Consider the following 19,786-nt stretch of genomic DNA (forward strand, 5'->3'; position numbering starts at 1 on the left):
GTATGCAAATCACATTTACTTTCTTGAATAGTTGATCTCAATCAAGTGCCACAGTCTTTTCAACGGTATACTAGTCATATTGATCCATGAAATAACGGAGAAAAAAAATCATACTTCATAAAAAAATTAATTAAAATTCAAGAAAAATTTGAACGTTTTATTGATAAGCCAGGTAGTGTTAAATGGGTCTGTAATCAAATGGTAGAAGATTAGCTGCTCTTGGCACATGTCTGTCCATCATGAAACGCACAAGCTCAGTGGTTTGCAGCTGATTGCAATGACAGTTTCGTGGAAACAAATGGCAATTTTTATGCTTAAACTTAGGACAAATAACCTGTAAGCAAGGATTATTAGAATCATATAAACTAGAAACCTGATTAAGACGTTTTTACGATTCTAATCTCTTTTTTTTTTTCATTTTGTCTTTATGATACATATTTTCAGGTTATTGGAGACGGTCAAAGTTCGAAGGTCTGGTTTCTGTTATCGGCTCCCGTATCTCCAGTTCTTAGAGCGCTACAAAATGCTTTGCCTTGACACTTGGCCTAACTTCTCTGGACCTGTAGTTGAAGGAGTCAATTACATCCTTCGAGATCTTCCAATCCCTAATGGTGAATTTGCTTTCGGCCAAAACAAAATATTCGTCCGGAGCCCTAGATCTGTAAGTAAATTATTAGAGTCTAACTCGTGCAATCGAAGATTATTTTCAAACTCTGGATTTTATGCCAGTGAACAACCATCCTTGCGTATTAGTCTAGGGAATCATTTCAATGGCAAAAGTGGGGAACCATGTTTCAGTGTTTACAACATTGCAGACTTCTTGTTATACTTTCTGTTTTTCTAAAAAAACTAGTCGACTTAATTTTATGATAACTTCTTTGATTTTTCTTCTTTATTAGCAGCATATTTTGTATAAATTTTAAGCTATACAAATGACTTGTTTCTCTTTGAAAAAATAGAATAGGAGTGGAGATTTCGAAACACTGCAATGGAGGGACAAGGTTCTGCACTTTAGCCATCGATTTGCTAATAAAAGAAACAAAAATGTAATGAAGACAAACTTAAAAGAAACCAAAAAGAATTTTTCTGCGTAGAGAATATCTCAATCAATGTGTCAACCAATCCCTACACATGTTTTATAACAAACTTGTGCAACCAAGTTCAGCTTTTTCTGCTGTATTTTAAAGAAAGGCTTCAGTGGTACCGTTTTGAAATAATGGAGAACGAATGTCACAACCTGAGGTTTAATCTTTCAGGTTTTTGAATTAGAGGAGTTTAGGAGGCAACGCTTGGAAGAATTAGCGATCCTTGTTCAAAAAGTTTGGCGCGGTTACCATCAAAGGAGAAATTTTCTCTGCATGAAAAGGAGCCAAATTATAATCGCCTCTGCGTGGAAAAGTTGGCGGGTAAGTCAAAAATATTTGAAATTCGCTTTTTCTTATGTGGTCTCTTTTAATGAGTAAATTCAATATTTGTTCCTGTTTTTGCCTGTTTGTCACCATTCCGGCTCTGTTAGGATCTCTCTTCTACTTGTGGATAAAAGCAAAATGCCTCACATATTATTAGCAAACTTTCAGTCTAGATTTTTCAATACTGAATAAATTAAACTTGGTTGGTAGTTCTAATCTTCACAGTCTGAGCTCAAGCATGATGCCAGTCTGAAGTTTGTTCTGCATGCCGAGGTTATATAATAAATCAAAATTTCCGGAGGTTATGACTGATCCAATGTTAACTGATCACTATGATGGCACTTATAAAAAAAAATTTGATTGATTTTTTACTGTGCATGTTCCCTTTTTCACTTTTTTTGAATCTTACTCAATCTCCATTTGTGGTTTTTCTTCTTTTCATTCTTCTTCTTTCTCTATCGCTTCGTCTATCAATTTCAATTATCAGCCAGCAGACTTAGTCATTTGCTGAAAATGTCAACCCTTTTCGCAAAATGAAAAGAATTTTCCAAAATTTTTATGTGTTCTACATCCAGCTTTAAAATTTAGCAAACACCGAGGCTTGTCATCCACGATTTTACTACAACTCTTAAAGTTTTTTCAAAGGAATTGCATTGAGTTCTTTATGTTTTAATGAGATGTTTAATTTTAAACTGAGGTTGAATGAATTTTACTCTCTGTGTATCGGATTTTTAGAGGTTTCCTCTAACGAAAGTTAAATAAATGTTGCATGTTGCATGACAGGAATGTCGATATGGTGTGAGCTATGAAGGTAGAAGACATCTTTGGTGTTTGTACAGAGTCGTAAGTATATTTTCTCTTTTTCGGTAGCATGTCTAGCTTTTACTTTAATTTTTTATGTTAGTTACTTTCGATTGAAAGTTTGAGGAAGGTCCAGTGGTTTGTTTACATCAGGTGTCTTTTGTAAAATTCATAAAAACCAAGTATGAGCGCCAAAAATGGCGTCTCAGAAGTAGACACAGTGACGATTTCTGCCGCATTTTTTCTTGTAAAAGTTTACGCTCCATTATTTTTGAGTCAAAAATCTTAGTGGCTCCTACAATTTTGAGGTAGTGTTATGTCTTCTTGTTTTTTTCCGAAAACAAAACTTTTAGGATAGTGATCTCAAAGTTTTCTTTATTTTACCTTTTTCCCCCTTAATTTCGTAATGGGGAGCAAATATTTAAGCTGAAGTGTGCCTTTTTATCTTCTTGAACAGGTCTTTTGCTCCTTTAATTTTCATCTGTCATTGAAGATAGTGACTATCCGATGTAGACTTCCTTGTCAGTTTTATTTTCTAGAAAAAAGAGTTCCACGAACAAAACATCTCTAACTTCACTTTGCACTTTAGTCAGTATTTAGTTGAGTGAGCCAGTACAAATTCTGTTCTTCTTCTCACATGAAAGTATCAGGGGTAAATAAACTGAATGAAAAGAAGTGACCTCCAAAGTCGTTGAACGGGCGTGTTGCAAACTTTTGCTAGAGCCAAAATAAGATTTGTTACTCATAGAAAATGTCTCAAAAATCACGATGAGCACATCGGCAAAGTTTGATTTGCACTTCTTACTTCACAATTTGCATAAGAAACTTGCGTTTTTTCGAGCTTCCTGCTTCGAAAACGATACCACGGCACAGGTGAGCATTTCGTTGTAGGAGTCATTCCATCCAACCCCTGCTCACAAGGATACTACGCAATATTCAACATAGCGGACACCAATCCGCCAAAACACATGTGACATCCTTTTCGAAGCGGGAATCTTTAAAAAACGCAAATTTCTAACGCAGATTGTGAAGTTGGGAGTGCATTTCAGAGTTTGCCAATGTGCTCATCGTGATCTTTGACTCATTATCTATAAGGAACAACTCTTATTTTTGCTCTAGCAAAAGTTTGGAACAGGCCCATTTGTCTAACTTTTGTAAGAGTAAAACTGTCAAAAAGAAAAATAAAAGCATGAATTATGAATAGGTAAAAAGTGACGTTCTAACTTTCCACATCAAGAGAAAAACAACAATAATTCTTCCCAAGTTACAATGCTAAAGGTTCATACTGCAACGGAAAATCTAATTTTATCATGTTATCTGACTGCTTTTAAAAATCTGTAATTTATTTCATGATATGGAAACCCCTGCCTAGGTTAGTGTACTGCAAATGTACCATTACTAATGTAATGAATTTTCTAATCTGTATTCTTGTATTTTTCAGGCCAAAGAGGAGTATAGAATCATGAAAAAGCGAAAACAAATGGAATGGGCTGTTAATGTTATTCAAAGACACTATATTCGATGGAAAGTAAGTATTTAATCAGTCTCTCCATACAAAGAGGCATTTTGGAAAAAGGCTTATTTCAAAAATGGCTACTCAGTTCCTTTCTTTTAAACTAGATCCACATCAATGGCCAAAATGTGAAACCGCAATCCTGCCTTTGCGACGTTGCAGACTTCCTGTTATTCTCTATCTTTTCTCTTGGAAACTAGTTAATATGATTTTTCTCAAAACTTCCTTGATTTTTCTTCTCTCTTACAAGGGAAATGTCCCAAACTGCTGCCTCCGATCGAGCTGAAAAAAATCTTACGAACTCTTTGGATGAATCCATCAAGACCCTGTTTCTTTGGTCTTTCCAATAGGCTTTGGAACCCCCAAAAAATTCCGAAAAGTCCGGTTTTGAGCGCTCGTAGACAGTGCGCACCGGACACCCAATGTGTGCCGGGAGGGCTGGGAGAGACATAGGAGTGTTACCTCTCCTCGCCAGCCCTACGGCGCACACTGGGTGTCTACAAGCACTCAAAACTGGACTTTTGGGGGTGTTTCCAGGGCCTATTGGAAAGAACAAAAAAACACGGTCCCAATGGATTCATCCAATGAGTTCGTACAAATTTTTTCAGCCCAATCGGAGGCGGCAGCTTGGGAAGTTACCCTTGTTAGCAGATTATTCTGTACATAAAGTTTAAAATGTTAAGTCGGCTTGTTTCTCCTCAAAAATTAAAATGGGAGCGGAAATTTTGAAATACTGCAATAGGTATGGCACCGTGGTGAGGTACATGGTTTTGCACTTTGGCCATTGTTGTTCCTTTTTAGCTTTTGGTCCTTCTTTTATTTGTCACAAACCTTAACTTCCTTTGTTTTGCACTCAGTCTCTCAAATTCACTTACAATTTGAGGCAGATTGAGACATAAAAATTAAACATTCTTTGTCCGCATTGCTGCATCTACGATGCTCCTTGTTAAAATTTCAGTATCTAAGGCATGTCAAATCCTCTATCAAGAGGATACTAGAACATTATTATAGGTTATTACTCAATTTTAATTTTCTCATCCGAATTTTTATCTTGATTATTTCCAGAGGCTTCAATTTCTTCTACAGCTGTCGAGTGAATTACCAGCTGATAGCGATTCACCAATCAGTCATGACTGGCCACCATGTCACCGGCGACTTGCAGACACTAGTTTATTATTAAGACGGTTGCATCACAAATGGCGAGTGCGTAAATTTCTGTCAAGTTTAAACCCTCTTTGCTAAAAAATCTCAACTGTTGTGGGGATTTTCTGAACGAAGATAAATTGATCAAGAAAGTTTTATCTGCAAACTGGAGTGAAAGAATAGACTTTTGTTTTAACATTTAAGACCAGATCTGTGAAAAGGGATCTTATCTTGTTGAAATTCAAATTTGAGTCATTGGTAAAATCCGAACCTAGTAAGTTCATGCACTTTCAGACTGCGACAGAAGAGCCACCAACTCGATCATCCACTTTTAATGCTGAAGTGACGTTAGATGATTTTCTATCACAGTTTAACAGTGTGTAAACTTCTTTGATATGGACTCTACCAGCGTAGAGTAAGTATATCTGGATAGTTTGGGGCATCTTTGACTCTGGAAGCTCAAAAATTGAGGGAGATATGATGTTCTGAAGTTCGGAGTCAAAAGTTCTCAAGTTTCAGTCTAATTTTTTGGTCGAAGTTTTAGATTAAAATTTCTGACATGCACACAGGAAAACATTCGCTAGCATCTTCTGAGGTAAGCGAATTAAACTAAAACCAGGCTTAGCTTGTTCCAAAGGCTTCTTGAGAGCATTTCTCGTTGATAACTCGAAATCGCCAATTTTGAATTTTTCCCTGTATTTGGGTCTCTTGAAAAGAAGGTTCCTTTTCACAAATCTGGTCAAATTTCAGTATTCCTGTTTGATTACCATTTTTTGCAAAATTTACTAGCACACAGTAACGGCGAACGATTCTTTTTTGAAGTTTACCTCTAATAATCTTTGAAGACTTTTTTTTCAATTTAGTGTTAGAAATAAGTAATTTTCATCAACTTCAAAAATTATCTCAATTCTTGCTTAATTTTTCTTTGGATTTCGTAAAAGTATTTAAATTCTTGTTTTTTCTTTCTCTTTGTTTTTTCAGTGCCACAAATATAGGTTGCGTTTTGATCAAACTGCAAGAAATCGTATGAGAGAAAAGGTCACTGCTAGTATTATATTTAAGGAGAGAAAAGCCTCCTATCCCCGAAGGTAAACATTTTTTAGATAAAAATTATTTTTTGTAAATAATATTATTGAGTGAATAATCGGCTCCTCTTGAGGAATAATGGTGCTCCAAAATCTTTGTAAGTTAATATTTTGGAAGTAATCAGATGAGGCCATATATAGACACAAGTTTAGAGAATAATCAAAACTGCTTTTCGACAAAAAAACTTGAAAAAAACAAGTACCTGTTTTTCTTGAACAAATCGACATTTTAGCATAAAATTTTAGAAGAACATTTGAGGACCTCTCTGACCAAACAGCATAACGTTGACATGGGTATATATTGTTTGGTCAGAAAGGTCCTCATTCTTAAAAAGTCATGAAAACTTTAAGTATGAATAATTTTTAATTTTGCTACATTAAAATGAAACGAGAGAAAATTTTGCAAATTGCAAACTGAGGCACCTAATTTTTTATTTTCATCATGGACACTTTTTAACTACTCAAGAATTGAAAAGTTATAACAATTCTGGAAAGGAAACATGATGCATATAAATGAATCCTTTTCTTTCTTTTTCAATTAAAACTCTCATGAATAACCTTATCATATGGAAATTATGTAAAAATTAAGAAGAAGAGAAAAGTTCACCAAGTAGACGACCGTTTAAAGTGTTTCCTAGATTAGTGTTCATATCAATTCTTGATAAATTAATTCTTCAATTTTTAATTTTTCTCATAGTGTGGGCCATCCTTTTCATGGTGATTATGTCCGGTTGCGGCAAAACGTTCAGTGGAAAAAAATCAGCGTTGAGAGCAACGACCAATATGTTGTCTTCGCTGATATCATAAATAAGATAGCTCGCTCAAGTGGCAAAGTAGGTATCAACTGGTTTCCTTTTATTTTCACTAAGTGAAAATCAACAATGAGATAATTTTATCGTTCTCAGTCTGATCTCGCAAATCTCTGGTACCTCAAATTTTGCATTTTTTGGCTTTATTCTCGTATGTTTCTGGAAGGAATTTTATGATTCAAAATTCGAAATCATACCAAATTGTCAGCCAACTCATAAAGTGCTTAAAACTATCAATGTTTTAATTTTGCATCATAATTACTTAAACCGCTCATTTTTATGAGGGAATAAGTTAAACAAATCGGATTTTAACTGAAGCATAATTCCTCTGTGTGAAGGCTGGAGCATAGGCTGACAAAAGACTGGATGCGTTTTCCAAAAAAAAAAAGTCTTCTAGGGGTGACGCAAATATTAGTCATTCCTGAAAAGACTCATGTCCACGAAATTATTAACAACTTTGATGCTCAATTAACTTTCTAATAATATAATGCATTTTCTTCCAACAGTTAAATGTCTCTTTACTGTAAAATCGGTAATATTGTAATGGGTGCTTGTCCTTGATTCAAAATGGCAATAACAGGTCGTTCAAGTATTAAGTAAGCTACTTAAAGGGGAGGTTCTTAGCCCGTCTAACAAGGGGGAGGGAAGGGTCAAGCTAAGTCTTTGTAAGCTTCCTCTTTGAAAACAAATATTCACCGATAAAAGTAATTTTTCAATCTTTTTTTGAGCTTTTTCTGTCATCTGAAAAATGGAGGAGGTCAGATTTGTCGAATATAATTCAAAATGAGGAGATAAGAAGTTGTCTGACCGGTATTTTACAGGGAGAGGGGGGTCAGAAAGTAGGTACAAATGTCTCCTTTAATACTTGAACCGCCCTTAAGTACATTTTTATTTCTAAATCGGGAAGAAAATTTTCCATTCTATGTACCATCTTTCTCTTGAGGTCGGTTAGCTTAATTTTGAGAAACTCATTTAAAGAACCTGCTATATGTCCTCTTTTGCACTCTGCCCAGGAGTTCTAAAAATAAACTTTGGAATTTTATTTTTGGTGTCAGACTTCCATGATAATTCTTTTGTCGATCCGTTTTTCCAGTTTGTACCAATACTCTTTGTGCTGTCGACTAGTTCAGTTCTAATATTGGACAAAAGAACTCTCCAGGTCAAATATCGCGTGCCAGCTACAGAAATTTATCGTCTTTCGCTGTCCCCGTTTCTAGATGACGTAGCTGTTTTTCACATTCGAGCGGTATGATATGTTCACTTTATGCTCTTTATTTAAAAGAATTTCTACTGATGCCAACCTCTCTCAATTAAAAAAAAAAAATTAAAAATATTACAACTAAGACCCTTGGCCTTTGGCCCTTATAACTTTGAAATTGAAAATTTAATCCAAAGTTCATGGTACAATGGCTCCTTGAGAAGAGTCTGACACAAATAGTCGCAACAAGTGAATGAACATTTTAAACAAAATCAGTCCAACTACATTAGACGAAGCCTAATTTCTTTCTCATGTTTTATTTTTTTACAAGGAGGCTAACCTACATTCTGCCTTGAAATTTTGTGAGTATACTATGTAAACTCTTAGGAAAATTTAAGAATATTTTTGAAATGTTATGTTCGTTACTTTTCTTGTATGAAAATAAACCAAGGGAGGAATCTGGGCAATGTGAAATGCAGTTTGGCTATTTTTGTTGTGCTTTCTATAATCTCTCGAGAGTTGCAGAGTTGCCTCCGATAAAATTTTTATTTTTGAAAAGAGTCATGAATATTTTTTTTTCCAAATTTCCATGTAAATTAGATCTGATTGCGAATAAAATTCTCTGAAAAATTCTAAGGTAATTATTCCCAAATTTTCTTGAAATTTCGTATCTTATTAGAAGAAATTTGGCAACATCTGAAGTTTTATAGAGCGTTCTACCTTAGCAAGGCAGAATTCTGGCCAGATGCGTCTGTATAATCTTTGAAAAGACAAGTATAAAAATACGAATAATCAGGACAGAGAATTTTTTTAGTTTATTGTGACTTCATTTTAAAGTAAATGTCAAGAGTCAAGATTACTGCACAATATGTTTTTGAAATATTGAAAAGCCAACTCACTCAAACTTAATTAATCTGGGTATACTTTAAGTGCTGAAGTAACTTTCTTGTCTGGATGTTTTTCACCCTCAAGTCAACAAAATTTTAAAAAACTTGGATACAAAAAATCCAGCATACGAAAGTAGTTACATTTTCAATTTCACTTTAATACTTGTTTGAATCTTTATGCCTGACACTTTCCTCATAATCCACTTTCAGTGGATGTGCTAGTTGTTTTGAGTTTTTCACCTCCATCCCTCTGAAATCTCCTCGTATTTTTTAGATAAAGCACTTTTCTTTCACCTAATCGCTGAAATTTTCCAGAGAATATTTAATTTATTTCCTTATGTATTACTCACGTATTTTCCCGTAGTAAAAGATATATTTAGAATAGTTTTTTGCACCTCTTCTCATACAAAATAATGAATTTTCTAAAGCAGTACTTGCAGTTGCTTTAAACATAAATGAATTTCTTTCCCCTTATCTACATATTCTAAATTTTGTAGTCGAAGTATCTCAAGAAAAGAAAGAACTGAAAAGCCCTCCTTTATGGTCTTTCGTAAACAAGCAAAATTAGTGAGATCTGTCTAAGATAGTTACAATATATCATAGAGACCTTGCACTCTGAGTCGAAGCTTTGTAATCAGGTTAGGCAAAAGTTAAATTCAGAGATTATTGCTATTTTTCGCCAATTGATAATTGGTGAACAACTTGTTGAGCAATTTACTGGCGTAACGATGAGTGATGAATTTTGGATAGGGCAGTTGGAGAGGCAAGTTTTTGGGAACTAGGTAAGGTTTGCTTAATCAGTCTGTCAACTCTTGGGTTACCAGTCATCATTAAGTGAATCCAAGCGTTCCAATCCAAGGTTTCCATATCTAAATGAAATAAGTACAGATACATTGAAAAAAAGCATCGACTTTGAAAATCAATATGAAAGTTCGGAAAAAGTACCAATTTTTAATGAAAAGGCAGGGAAATTGGAGGTTTTTGCGATTAACTTTACGAAAGAGCCGTGAAAGTGAGCAATTTTTATACATTGTTAATTTCATCACCTTCTCGCGAAATGTTAGCTAGATCTGCATAATTTAGTTCATTCCTCCATAACTTATCAAATTCGATTTTCTGTAACCTTTGCAATAAATTGTCAAAATCAGAGTTAAAAATGCCTATCAGGTAAGAACAAGGCAATAAAAATGCAAGGATTTTAGGATACCTCTGCAGGATGTCTACAGGTCCCCAAAAGTCCCCAATGTCCTCGATTATCCCCAAATTTGGAAGAGTGTCCTCGATATCCCCAAAAGTCCCCAATGTCCTCGTTCAGGTCCCCAAAAAATGACAAAAATCGCCCTAAACACTGGCATTTTCAAATTTTCAGCGGCGTGGTGTAACCAGGAATAAAAAAACTGAAGCGTTGCTCAGTTTTTTGTATGTTTTTATCGATTCAACAAGACTTGTAAAATTAGTCGTATAAAATACGCCTTTTAACCCTCTGACTAGCTCCCTTTCTCTTATTATTTCAGGAAAAAAGTCCCCGATTTTCTTGAAAAATCATTCCTTAAAGTCCCCGAAAGTCCCCAATTTTGGTTTTTTATAACTGGGAGACACCCTGATTCTAGGTGATGATGACGTACCTGTAAACACCCTGTTATTTCACAGTTTTTCTCACCCTGTTCAATCATAGCTTTTGACCTGTAGTTTTGAATCACGGCACCGTATGTTATGTCTGTCCTGTAGACGAGCCCCTGTAGTGATGAGTGTAGTGAAATGACGATCCCGCTCAGCTCATCGCCACCCGGTTGTCTCTTCCAGAGTGAGCTCGGAAAGAAGAAAGGTGACTTCGTTTTCCAAACAGGACATGTTATCGAGATTGTCACCAAACTCTTTCTTGTCATTCAAAATGCAGTCGGCAAGCCACCGGAAGTGAACATCACCACTGAGTAAGATTTTTAATCAACTTGATTTCTGTAAGAATAGTAACCTACGGGTGTGAAGTATGGCCGATGAAACAGCGGACCCGGAAGGTTTTAGAGGCAACAGAGATGGACTTCTGGCGTAGATCCGCTGGTATTTCCAGAAAGGATCGCGTCAGGAATGAGACGGAACGGGAGATCATGGATGCCAAGCAGACCATCGTGCATGACATTATGACAAAACAACTCATTTGGTATGGTCATGTCCAGAGAATGGCAGGAGACAGGTTGCTGAAGAAGGTCCTTGACTGGGTTCCTCCTGGGAGAAGACACAGAGGGCGCCCAATGAAAGGTTGGAGGGAAGGGATTGAAGCGGAAATGTTAAGGTGCTCAATCCCCCAAGATTTGTGGTTTGAAAGAGAGCAGTGGAGGCTAGGAGTCGTAAAGCGCGAGGGAGTGCTGTAAAGCGACTTATTTGTATGTTTCTGTAAGAACCGCATTCATTTCCTTTTTTGCTGGTCTGGAATTTTACGGGCACGAATTCAATGCTTTTCAACCTGTTTCTAGGCCCCGAAAAAATCAAGAATAACCGGGATTCATCGGGAATGAAAAATTTCAGGGGAAATCAGGGAAGCTGTATTAGAAACCGGGAATCTCCTCTTTCACCGCTGAGTGTTAATGTTATTGCACTTGAGCCAGTATCATTGCCATCTTAAATAACATATTTGAATCTCCAAATCATCAGAATAATGGAGAAGCTTTCATTGACAAGACAATATAGATTAATATCAGGAGCACTTTTGAGATTAATAATTTGAACGTGTGCTAAAGTATCGGCTGAAAAATGTACAGTTTTACTCAAGAAAATTTGAGGAGGTAGGAAAAACTTCCGTTTCTTATCAGAGAATGAGCCAAAAATCAGTTAATGAGAGCACTGAAGAATTTTAGACACTTTGATTTAAACAACATGAACGTTCGTTGCTTGGAACATGGTCGCATTTAATGTTAGAATTTTGGACATTTTGAAGTAAGAAGCCTGTGCAACAGTTGTAGACCTAACTGTCCCCAAAGAATCCAATAAAAATATTTTTAAGCCTTAATTTTTAAGGCACCACTCAACAACGTACTCTTAACTCCCATTTGCAGTTCCCAATTTCTGTATTTGAACTTCGCACTAAATGAAAATTTTCCCACTGTGAGTCAATTTCCGTGTTCCTTTTCGTGTGTGTTCATTGTGTTGTGTGTTTTATTTTTAACACAGATTCGAAGCAAATTTCGGTCAGCAAACGGTAATGGTGACCTTCAAATGTATTGGACTACCAGAGGTGCAACCTGGACAAATAAGGATCTTGCGGAAACGGAATAAATTGGAAGTGCTTGTATGATTATCAGTCATCTTCTTATCCACCTTCGAATAGCTCTTCTTTCTTGGTTAGTAATCACTGTAAATTCATTGCTTGGCTGACGAAAGGGCATAACTATACATTGAGATGAGCCTTCTGGGCTGACTTTGATAGACAAAGAGGAAAAAGAAAATGAAGTAATCTGATTGGTTGGAATGGGTGGTTCTGTGTACTGAGGAAGAAAATCATGGATTTGCCATTGGGTCTCTTGTGGGTAGCTGTTAGCTAGTCTATTACTTATCTCCTTTGTCCGTTAGTTACTACAGTTTCCCTTGTTACTCTTTGTCTATCACTTCATCCATCAATTTCCATAATCAGCCTGCAGAAAGGCTTAAAGTTGTATGGACAACAGGGTTCATCGCAGAATGAGGGTATGCCCTTAAGTGAGGAGGGTGACGAATTGGAAAGTTTTATACCTCCGTAAAATATTCAAAGGCAGCATTACTTGTTTCGAAAAAAAAAAAAAACATTTTGGAATAAATTGAAAGGTCACAGCAAAGTTCCATTTTTACACCATTGCAATTCATTGCAACATGTTCAACACCTGATTTTCAATTTTATCTAATTAAGTAGCAGTGTTAAGGCGCTTTGTGGATTGCTTAAATTCAAAATAAATAGTTCATTTTTTTTTCACTAGAACAAAATTGCTGCTTTTTTTTTATTTTTTATTTTTTATTTTTTGCAGTGGCACAAATGATGCCCAAAAGATTGCTGTTTGATTGTGAAAAGATTCAATCATGTCAAAATGTAATTGCATGAAATATTGTAACTTCAGGCAGCGTTAGACACATTTTAGTTACAAAAGGGGGTGACTGGCCCAAAAAATGTGCGTTTGATACTATATAAAATGAATCATCAGGTTGTATAATGTTAAGTATTTATTTTCTGGAATTCAGGTGAAAACAGGTCTTATCAGAAACGCTCAAAGCGGAAAATTTGGCTAATCTGGATGCAATCTGGTATAAGTCAGTGAAATTTTAATCGGACAGTTTTAACCCCAAAACATAGCAAATCAAAACTATGTATTAATAGCTCTCTATAAAAACTGCACACTTGAGCTATGGCAACTTCAGGTCGATTAAATATTTTGGGACATTTTTTGTGTTGAAATATTGGTAAAACACTCCTCTGAACATGTGTTCCATGTGTGTGTGTGTTCCATGTGTAACATTCATAAATTTAGTTTGGCTTTTTTGGCACAAAGGGCCATTCTGCTGTAGGCAGCGACTTATTATTGTTCGTTTCGCTTTTCTTAACATTAATATTTTTCTGTACAACTTTGTTTGTTTCAGATCAGAGCTTACTAAAGAGGGTATTGTTAAACTGGTTGTAATTATATTTAAAGCAAAAGTTGTTGAATTCTGTCAGACAATTTTATCATCGTTAATCGTTAAATCGGACTTGGGAGCAATACGAACTTGTATGATTATTAAATTTGTAGAGAATTCACTGTAAATACCGCCACCGCTACTATCAATTGTTAATTTTCGAGGAACTGTAATTTATTTTAGTCATCAAGCTGATTTTATATTGTTCATGTTATGCTGACCCAGTTGATTATTTCTTTAAAAAGAATGTAATATAGTTGGTCTTTCTCCAGCTGAGTCTTCTTCTTTTAATCGACTTTTTCATCTCTCTGGCTCGGAGAAATGTATCTTGTCCTTATTGTTTCAGTATTTCTGCAAGAATTTATTTTTTCCATCGAGAATTGTCTCTCAAATATGTCTGACAATTTTTGAGTCTTTCCTTACACGTTTATGAAAAAGCAAAGAAAATTTTAGGCAAAATTATGTGATGATGGTTCTATGAAAAAATAAAACGCTAGTGAGAAATACACAATCAGCGCACTGAGCCACTGGACAAGGTACAAATTAAAGCATTCCAATAAATGTTTCCTTCTCAAAATATTACGTAGAACTTGATCCACGCACCAAAAATTACTGAAATCGACTCCTAACAATAATATAAACATTTTTATTTAGCACTGGTCAAGAGAAATCCAAGTCTTCTTAAATTAAATAGCGCACTGCAATGGTTTTGGTGGTGGTTAGGCTCCTCAATTGAACAGTATCCCTTCCCCACCTAATGTAATTCAAAGTGTATACAATGTGCAACAGCGGAACCCGAGCGCTGAGTTTAGGTTGCCATATTTTCTTACTGCAGAGATTGTCACGGTCACGTTCAATGTGCAATTTATCACAAGTAGATCATTGTTTTTTCTATGAGTGGGAAGTTTGAATTTATTCATAGAAAACCGTCAATATCTTGGTGTGGAGTTACTTCTAATGATTTTTGTTTTATAAATTGTGTTCCACATGAAATTTGATGAAAAAACATGTACAGTAATGCTTAAATTAGCACCTCGTCTACTGGTCCGCCCAGAGCCCTTAACATGGCAAATGAAAATTGAATGTAGTGTTTTCCTGTAATTATGATTTTCGAGTTTTAGATTTCTCTCCTTCAATCATGAATTAAAAAGCATTCCTCTCATTGAATTTCTCAGTAGCCTCTTTTAATCGATAAGGTGTAGTATTGATCATCAATTTTGTGCAAAAGTTCAGGATAAGGAATCCAAAGTTGAAGATAACAAAATACGAAATAAGGTGTATGCAGAAACAACTCAAGTCTGCTTTAAGCTAAAGCTGATAAGGAGCATATAACTCCCCTCCAAATGACTCTTTTGCATTTTTTAGTATTGGACTTGAGGAGGTGCAAACTGAAACATTTTTAACATGCTCTCTACTAAAAAATTTTCGTAACAGAAGGTTAACACCCGGGGAAGTTAAATTTCCACTCATTGAGAGGATAAGTATCAACATGTCATGTAACGATGGCCGAAGTGTGAAACCACGTATCTCCTTTTGTGATGTTGCAGACTTCCTGTCATACTTCAATTTTTCTTTTGAAAACTAGTCAACATAACATCTTGAACATTTTCTTGATTTCTCTTCTTTATCAGCAGAATATCCTCTGTAAATTCCAAGCTGTAAATTTGGCTTGCTTCCCTTTGAAAAAATAAAGTAGGAGCAAAGATTTTGAAACACCACAATACATGGTTTGGTACAAGATTTTGCGCTTTAGCCATTGAAATGCAGACAGATTTCCTTTTTAAATAGATAATAGATAAGTCTAGTCTCCAGTCATCTGCCTCACTGCACTTTAAAATTCCAAAGACCCAAGATTTGGAGGAGCAAAGAAGTAATGGTAAACGTCAGGCAGAAAAAATACTCCATTTTTTACCAATGCAAAAGAAAGTTTTTTTCTAAAATAAAATTGAAAGACAGGAAAATATTGAATTAGAGTAGCTGTACAAGTAATAAGTTACCTGCGAAAGAGGAATCATACAACATCTGTACATTTTAAGGATACAAACTTATAAATAATCATGAAAATCATAAATGAAGAAACACTTTTTTGATTTTTTAATGTGAAAATGCTGCCTTGTATTATTATAGCTTGTATTTTTTAACACACAGCACATCAATTATCATTTGGTCGGATCAGTAGCTTAACTGCATTTGACGTTGTCTAATTTCCTTTCAAGTTTTATTTTTTTAAGAGAGAACCAAACAAAAAACACCGTGAAACTTTAAATTTACTTTTCCTGGCTCATTGGAAAACTAGTCATCGTAATTTCTTGCAAATTTCCTTGCTTTTTCCCCTCTGTTGATAGAATATCCTGTATCGATTCCAAACGATCAAGTTGACTCGTTTCTTTTCAAGAAAATTAAATCAGAGCGGAAACCTTGAAATATTACAAAGGAGATAAGTGGTTTCGCACTTTGACCATTGATACATTGAATTTTACTTTGCTTTACTCATTATTATCGATCGTTTTCCAGAATTTTGATGGAAGCTTTTTTCATTACTTTTCAAAATAAATTCACTTATCTTTATGTGAGAAATCTCAGAATTAGTTTCCTACATTGTAGAATTGAACAATTTTTCTTTTAAATTTTCCACTTGTCCAAATACAACAGGCACTTCTGGTTGGGAGGGGAGAATTCTGTACAAACCAAAACATTCCATCAAGTGCACAGACCCCAGAAATTCGTTCGCGCGATGAATTTTCAAAAAGTCGTTTTTAAGCACTTGGACCAAGCTCAGAGGCATCATGGAGTTCCGTTAATTTCGAATACGTAATCGAGAATTACGCAAATTTCGGCATTTGACGCGAATTCTGGCGGGAATTCGCCCCCACGAATTCGCGAATTTCGACGTAACTTGCGCTGTTTCTGGTAAATTTGGGGGAAAATTGATCTTCATCATGTTCGGAGCCGCCGTCCATTCCAGTGGGCGGGACGCGGGAAACTTCGTGAAACTCCGGTTTCCGTCTTCAGCCAATCGTAGATTTTTGCTTCATTTTGCGGTTAACCACTGGCACTGCAAACCACAATTTTCAAATCTGAAATAAAAGATGAAAAAAAAACACACATTTTTAGCAAGAATTTGGCAGTTAGTAGCGAGAATTTTAGAATTTTCAATGAGAATTTGAAGACCCAAGTAGCAAAATGAAAATATTTTATGAAATAAAAATTAATGAAAAAAATTTAGAAAATGAAGAAAATGTAGCCAGTATTATGGATAGTAGACAGAAAATTTAAAGTGAGTGTCACTTTTTACCAAAGAAAATAGGTCTATTTCCTGTCTACAAAATGGATCTATTTTCCGTCTAGAAAATTGATAGGACCATTTCCTTAAGAAAAAATATTCAAAAACCTGATGGAAAGTAGAGAAAAATTGGATGTTTTCTTTATCTATTTCTTAGAAATTTAAAATTCAGAAATGCGGTAAATCTTAAGCAAGAATTTGGCAGTTTTTAGCGAGAACTTTGGGATTTTCAGCCAGAATTTTGGTCATTATAAATCTTGAGAAAATGGGGTCTCTAGGATATTGTGAATCTTGTGTGCTGCGCAGTACGGAAGACAATTCGCATTTTGACACTTTAACTTTTAACTTTTTGACTTTGGGATAGAAAGTTTTTCAACCTCAAAAAACCCTCCATTCCTGTAACAATTTAATGAGGATATCAGGCTGAGAGGCACCACATTCTTCCGTATTTTTATGCTCAAAGTTGCTTCCATTTTTCACTTGGTGTCTGGAGCAAAATTTGAAAAGAGCCCACTGTAATTATACTCCCAAGAAAACTACTGGTAAAGGCTTGATTCAAGTTTTATTAACACCAGAAAAAATACAAGTCCCAACAATATATGGACAGCTGAACTTGAAAAATGCTTAGATATTCCTGATTGCAGCACTGAATATCTCCACTCAGGTTTCAATTCCTAAGAAGAAAACTATCCAACGGTTTTTCTGGGTTTTTTTTATGTGTTAAAAAAATTTACTGCGAATTTTCTTTAGTCATTCTTAAATATTCACAGATAACACCAAGGAGCTAGTTTAATTATTTAAAAAAAAAAAAGAAAAAAAAAAAAAAAGATTTTTAAACTCGGCAATTGAGGTACCTATGCATTATTTGACTTGTGCTATCATTATCCTCTGCGGTAGGAATGTTCACTGAGATCTTTCATTCATATGTCACCGTCCACGTGGGAAAACAGAATCTTAGTCTTGGAGGCAAAAGTTGTCCAATTTGGTTGAAATATCGGATTTTGAGATTTCGATGAAAAATTGTTTCTATGGCTCTGAAGAGTATACATGTCCCAAGCAAATAATTTTTGTACCAATAATAAAGTATGCAAAATATATTAAGGATACGAATAAGTAGGGGGGCAGAAACTTCCTAATTTTTTCAATCTATACCAGTTGCATGAAATTAGGGAATCGCCAGAAAAAGAAAAAAATGAAAATAAGAATCCCTTAAACGTTTCGTAATTATCCTTTTTACCAGGGCCGGATTTACCTACTTGCCGCCGCCTTCTCATTCATTTTGAAACATCAATGAAAACCATCAAATGAATACGTGCCAGCGGGGGAGGGGTACATAAGACGCGTTTACTGGTGTTGAACACATTATTTGGGAAAGCCCTGTCAACACTACTAGCAAAAGTTCACGGAACTTTGCGCAAAAGTTAAGTTTCGTAAACCTATCTCTGTGTGGACAAGGCCTTCCATTCATAAGAAATGAACGAAAAAATTATGAAAGAACAAACATAAATGTGGATTAATGATTTTAACTTCCGCCGCCGCGCCTCGCAGACCGCACTGTGTTTGAAGCAATGCGTGAAGTATTCACGCAGTCTTGTAGGCGCTATGCGTCTCACGCTGATCGCACGGTGTTTGCCGCAATGCGTGAGATATTCATGCATTCTTGTAGGCGCTATCCGTTTCACGCTGTCCGCAATGACCGCATTGTGTTTGATGCAATGCGTGAAGTATTCGTGCAGTCTTGTAGGCGCTAATATGTGTTACTTGCCGATCGCCGCGACGAGGGCTTCTCCTTTTCATCTCAAGTCCTCATCATCCTTTCTCTCTAGGTAAGTCGCGCCGTTCCAGGCCAAACTGCGTGTTTGGTTTCTCTCTTAACTCGACTAGTTAAAGGTGCTGTCTCTTGTATCACTGAAAGACGACCAAAGTAGAAATTACTATACTCTCAGAAAATTAGAGATTTTGTCGCCTTTTTTCGTTTGTAATTTTTTTTTCTAAATCTGAATTTTTTTTATACCTAGGTACATTTAAAAAAATTGCAAAATTTGCCGCCCCCTATAGATTTGCCGCCATGGGCCGTGGCCGGTGGCCCATGTGGCCAACCCCTTAATCCGGCCCTGCTTTTTACGGTGTTTGTGCCTGTTTTCTTTTTCATTATTATTTATTTTTTAGTTTTCAGGAAGGTAATGATCAATTAAGTTTGAGGGAAGCCATAGAATTTTCTGCACCCTCATACTTATGTATGTGGGAGTGCATTATAAACCGAAAGTTCACAGCTTTTAATATGACTGATTGAAATTTCAAGTAGCGTTCCCTTGAAAGTACATTTTTTGAGCTGTGGACTTGACAATTATTGGACTTCATTGTACCTAATACTTATTAGGAACCGGAACTACAATTTCCAGCCCATCTGTAAAAAAAAACTTATGCCCATAGGGAATGTAAATGTACATGCATTGTCTCTATAGCGAGTCACAAAATGAAGTTCCATACTGCAAAATTTAGTCAAATTGTAAACTGCGGCTCCTTTTATTCTCAGGGTACATAAGAAATTACAAGTTATTATTACTATGTTTCCTCATAATTAGAGACACCCTGACTTCTATGGACAAAATGTCTTTTGAGTTACCTCAAGTAAGCATTTATTACCTATTGACATTAAGAGATCGTAAGTTGAAGAGTTCTCTCATTCCGAAGTTTTTAGCCATCACGCCTTCCCCGAAGTTGGCAAACTTTTCAGATGTGCAATAAGGGTAGTCTCCTTTTCAAATGTAGGCGCCATAATTCGAAGAATTGAAAAGCTGAGAACAGCAACAATCTAATAATACCAGTGGGGCAACTGTACCCACCCTCAGTACACTGTGATAATTATTCATTCTCGTATTTTCCCTTTTTTTTCCCGAGATTCCGGTTTTCAAAATTATTGCAAACTAAAATTTTGGAAATTGACAGTATTTTAAAGCAAATTAAAACCAAATTTTCATAATGCTCAGTATCTCATCTGTTGGTGATATTTTTCATAGTGT

The 19,786-nt window shown here is 35.6% G+C and overlaps 1 protein-coding gene across 1 annotated transcript in view; it reads left to right on the forward strand.

Annotated features, from left to right (window-relative positions):
* Myo95E (Myosin 95E) overlaps positions 1-13,751 on the forward strand; it is a 63,113-nt gene extending 49,362 nt beyond the window's left edge. Inside the window, exons 16-26 of the mRNA XM_019051504.2 lie at positions 445-661; positions 1,257-1,406; positions 2,193-2,252; positions 3,652-3,738; positions 4,789-4,926; positions 5,848-5,954; positions 6,649-6,784; positions 7,854-8,006; positions 10,574-10,776; positions 12,011-12,180; positions 13,445-13,751. Of these exons, the coding sequence (XP_018907049.2) occupies positions 445-661; positions 1,257-1,406; positions 2,193-2,252; positions 3,652-3,738; positions 4,789-4,926; positions 5,848-5,954; positions 6,649-6,784; positions 7,854-8,006; positions 10,574-10,776; positions 12,011-12,134 (1,375 nt within the window). The 3' untranslated portion in view covers positions 12,135-12,180; positions 13,445-13,751. The remainder of the gene's footprint in view (positions 1-444; positions 662-1,256; positions 1,407-2,192; positions 2,253-3,651; positions 3,739-4,788; positions 4,927-5,847; positions 5,955-6,648; positions 6,785-7,853; positions 8,007-10,573; positions 10,777-12,010; positions 12,181-13,444) is intronic.
* Positions 13,752-19,786: the final 6,035 nt, after the last annotated feature.

The sequence above is a fragment of the Bemisia tabaci genome, chromosome 9 (genome assembly GCF_918797505.1).
Source record: "Bemisia tabaci chromosome 9, PGI_BMITA_v3".
Classification (NCBI taxonomy): Eukaryota; Metazoa; Arthropoda; class Insecta; order Hemiptera; family Aleyrodidae; genus Bemisia; species Bemisia tabaci.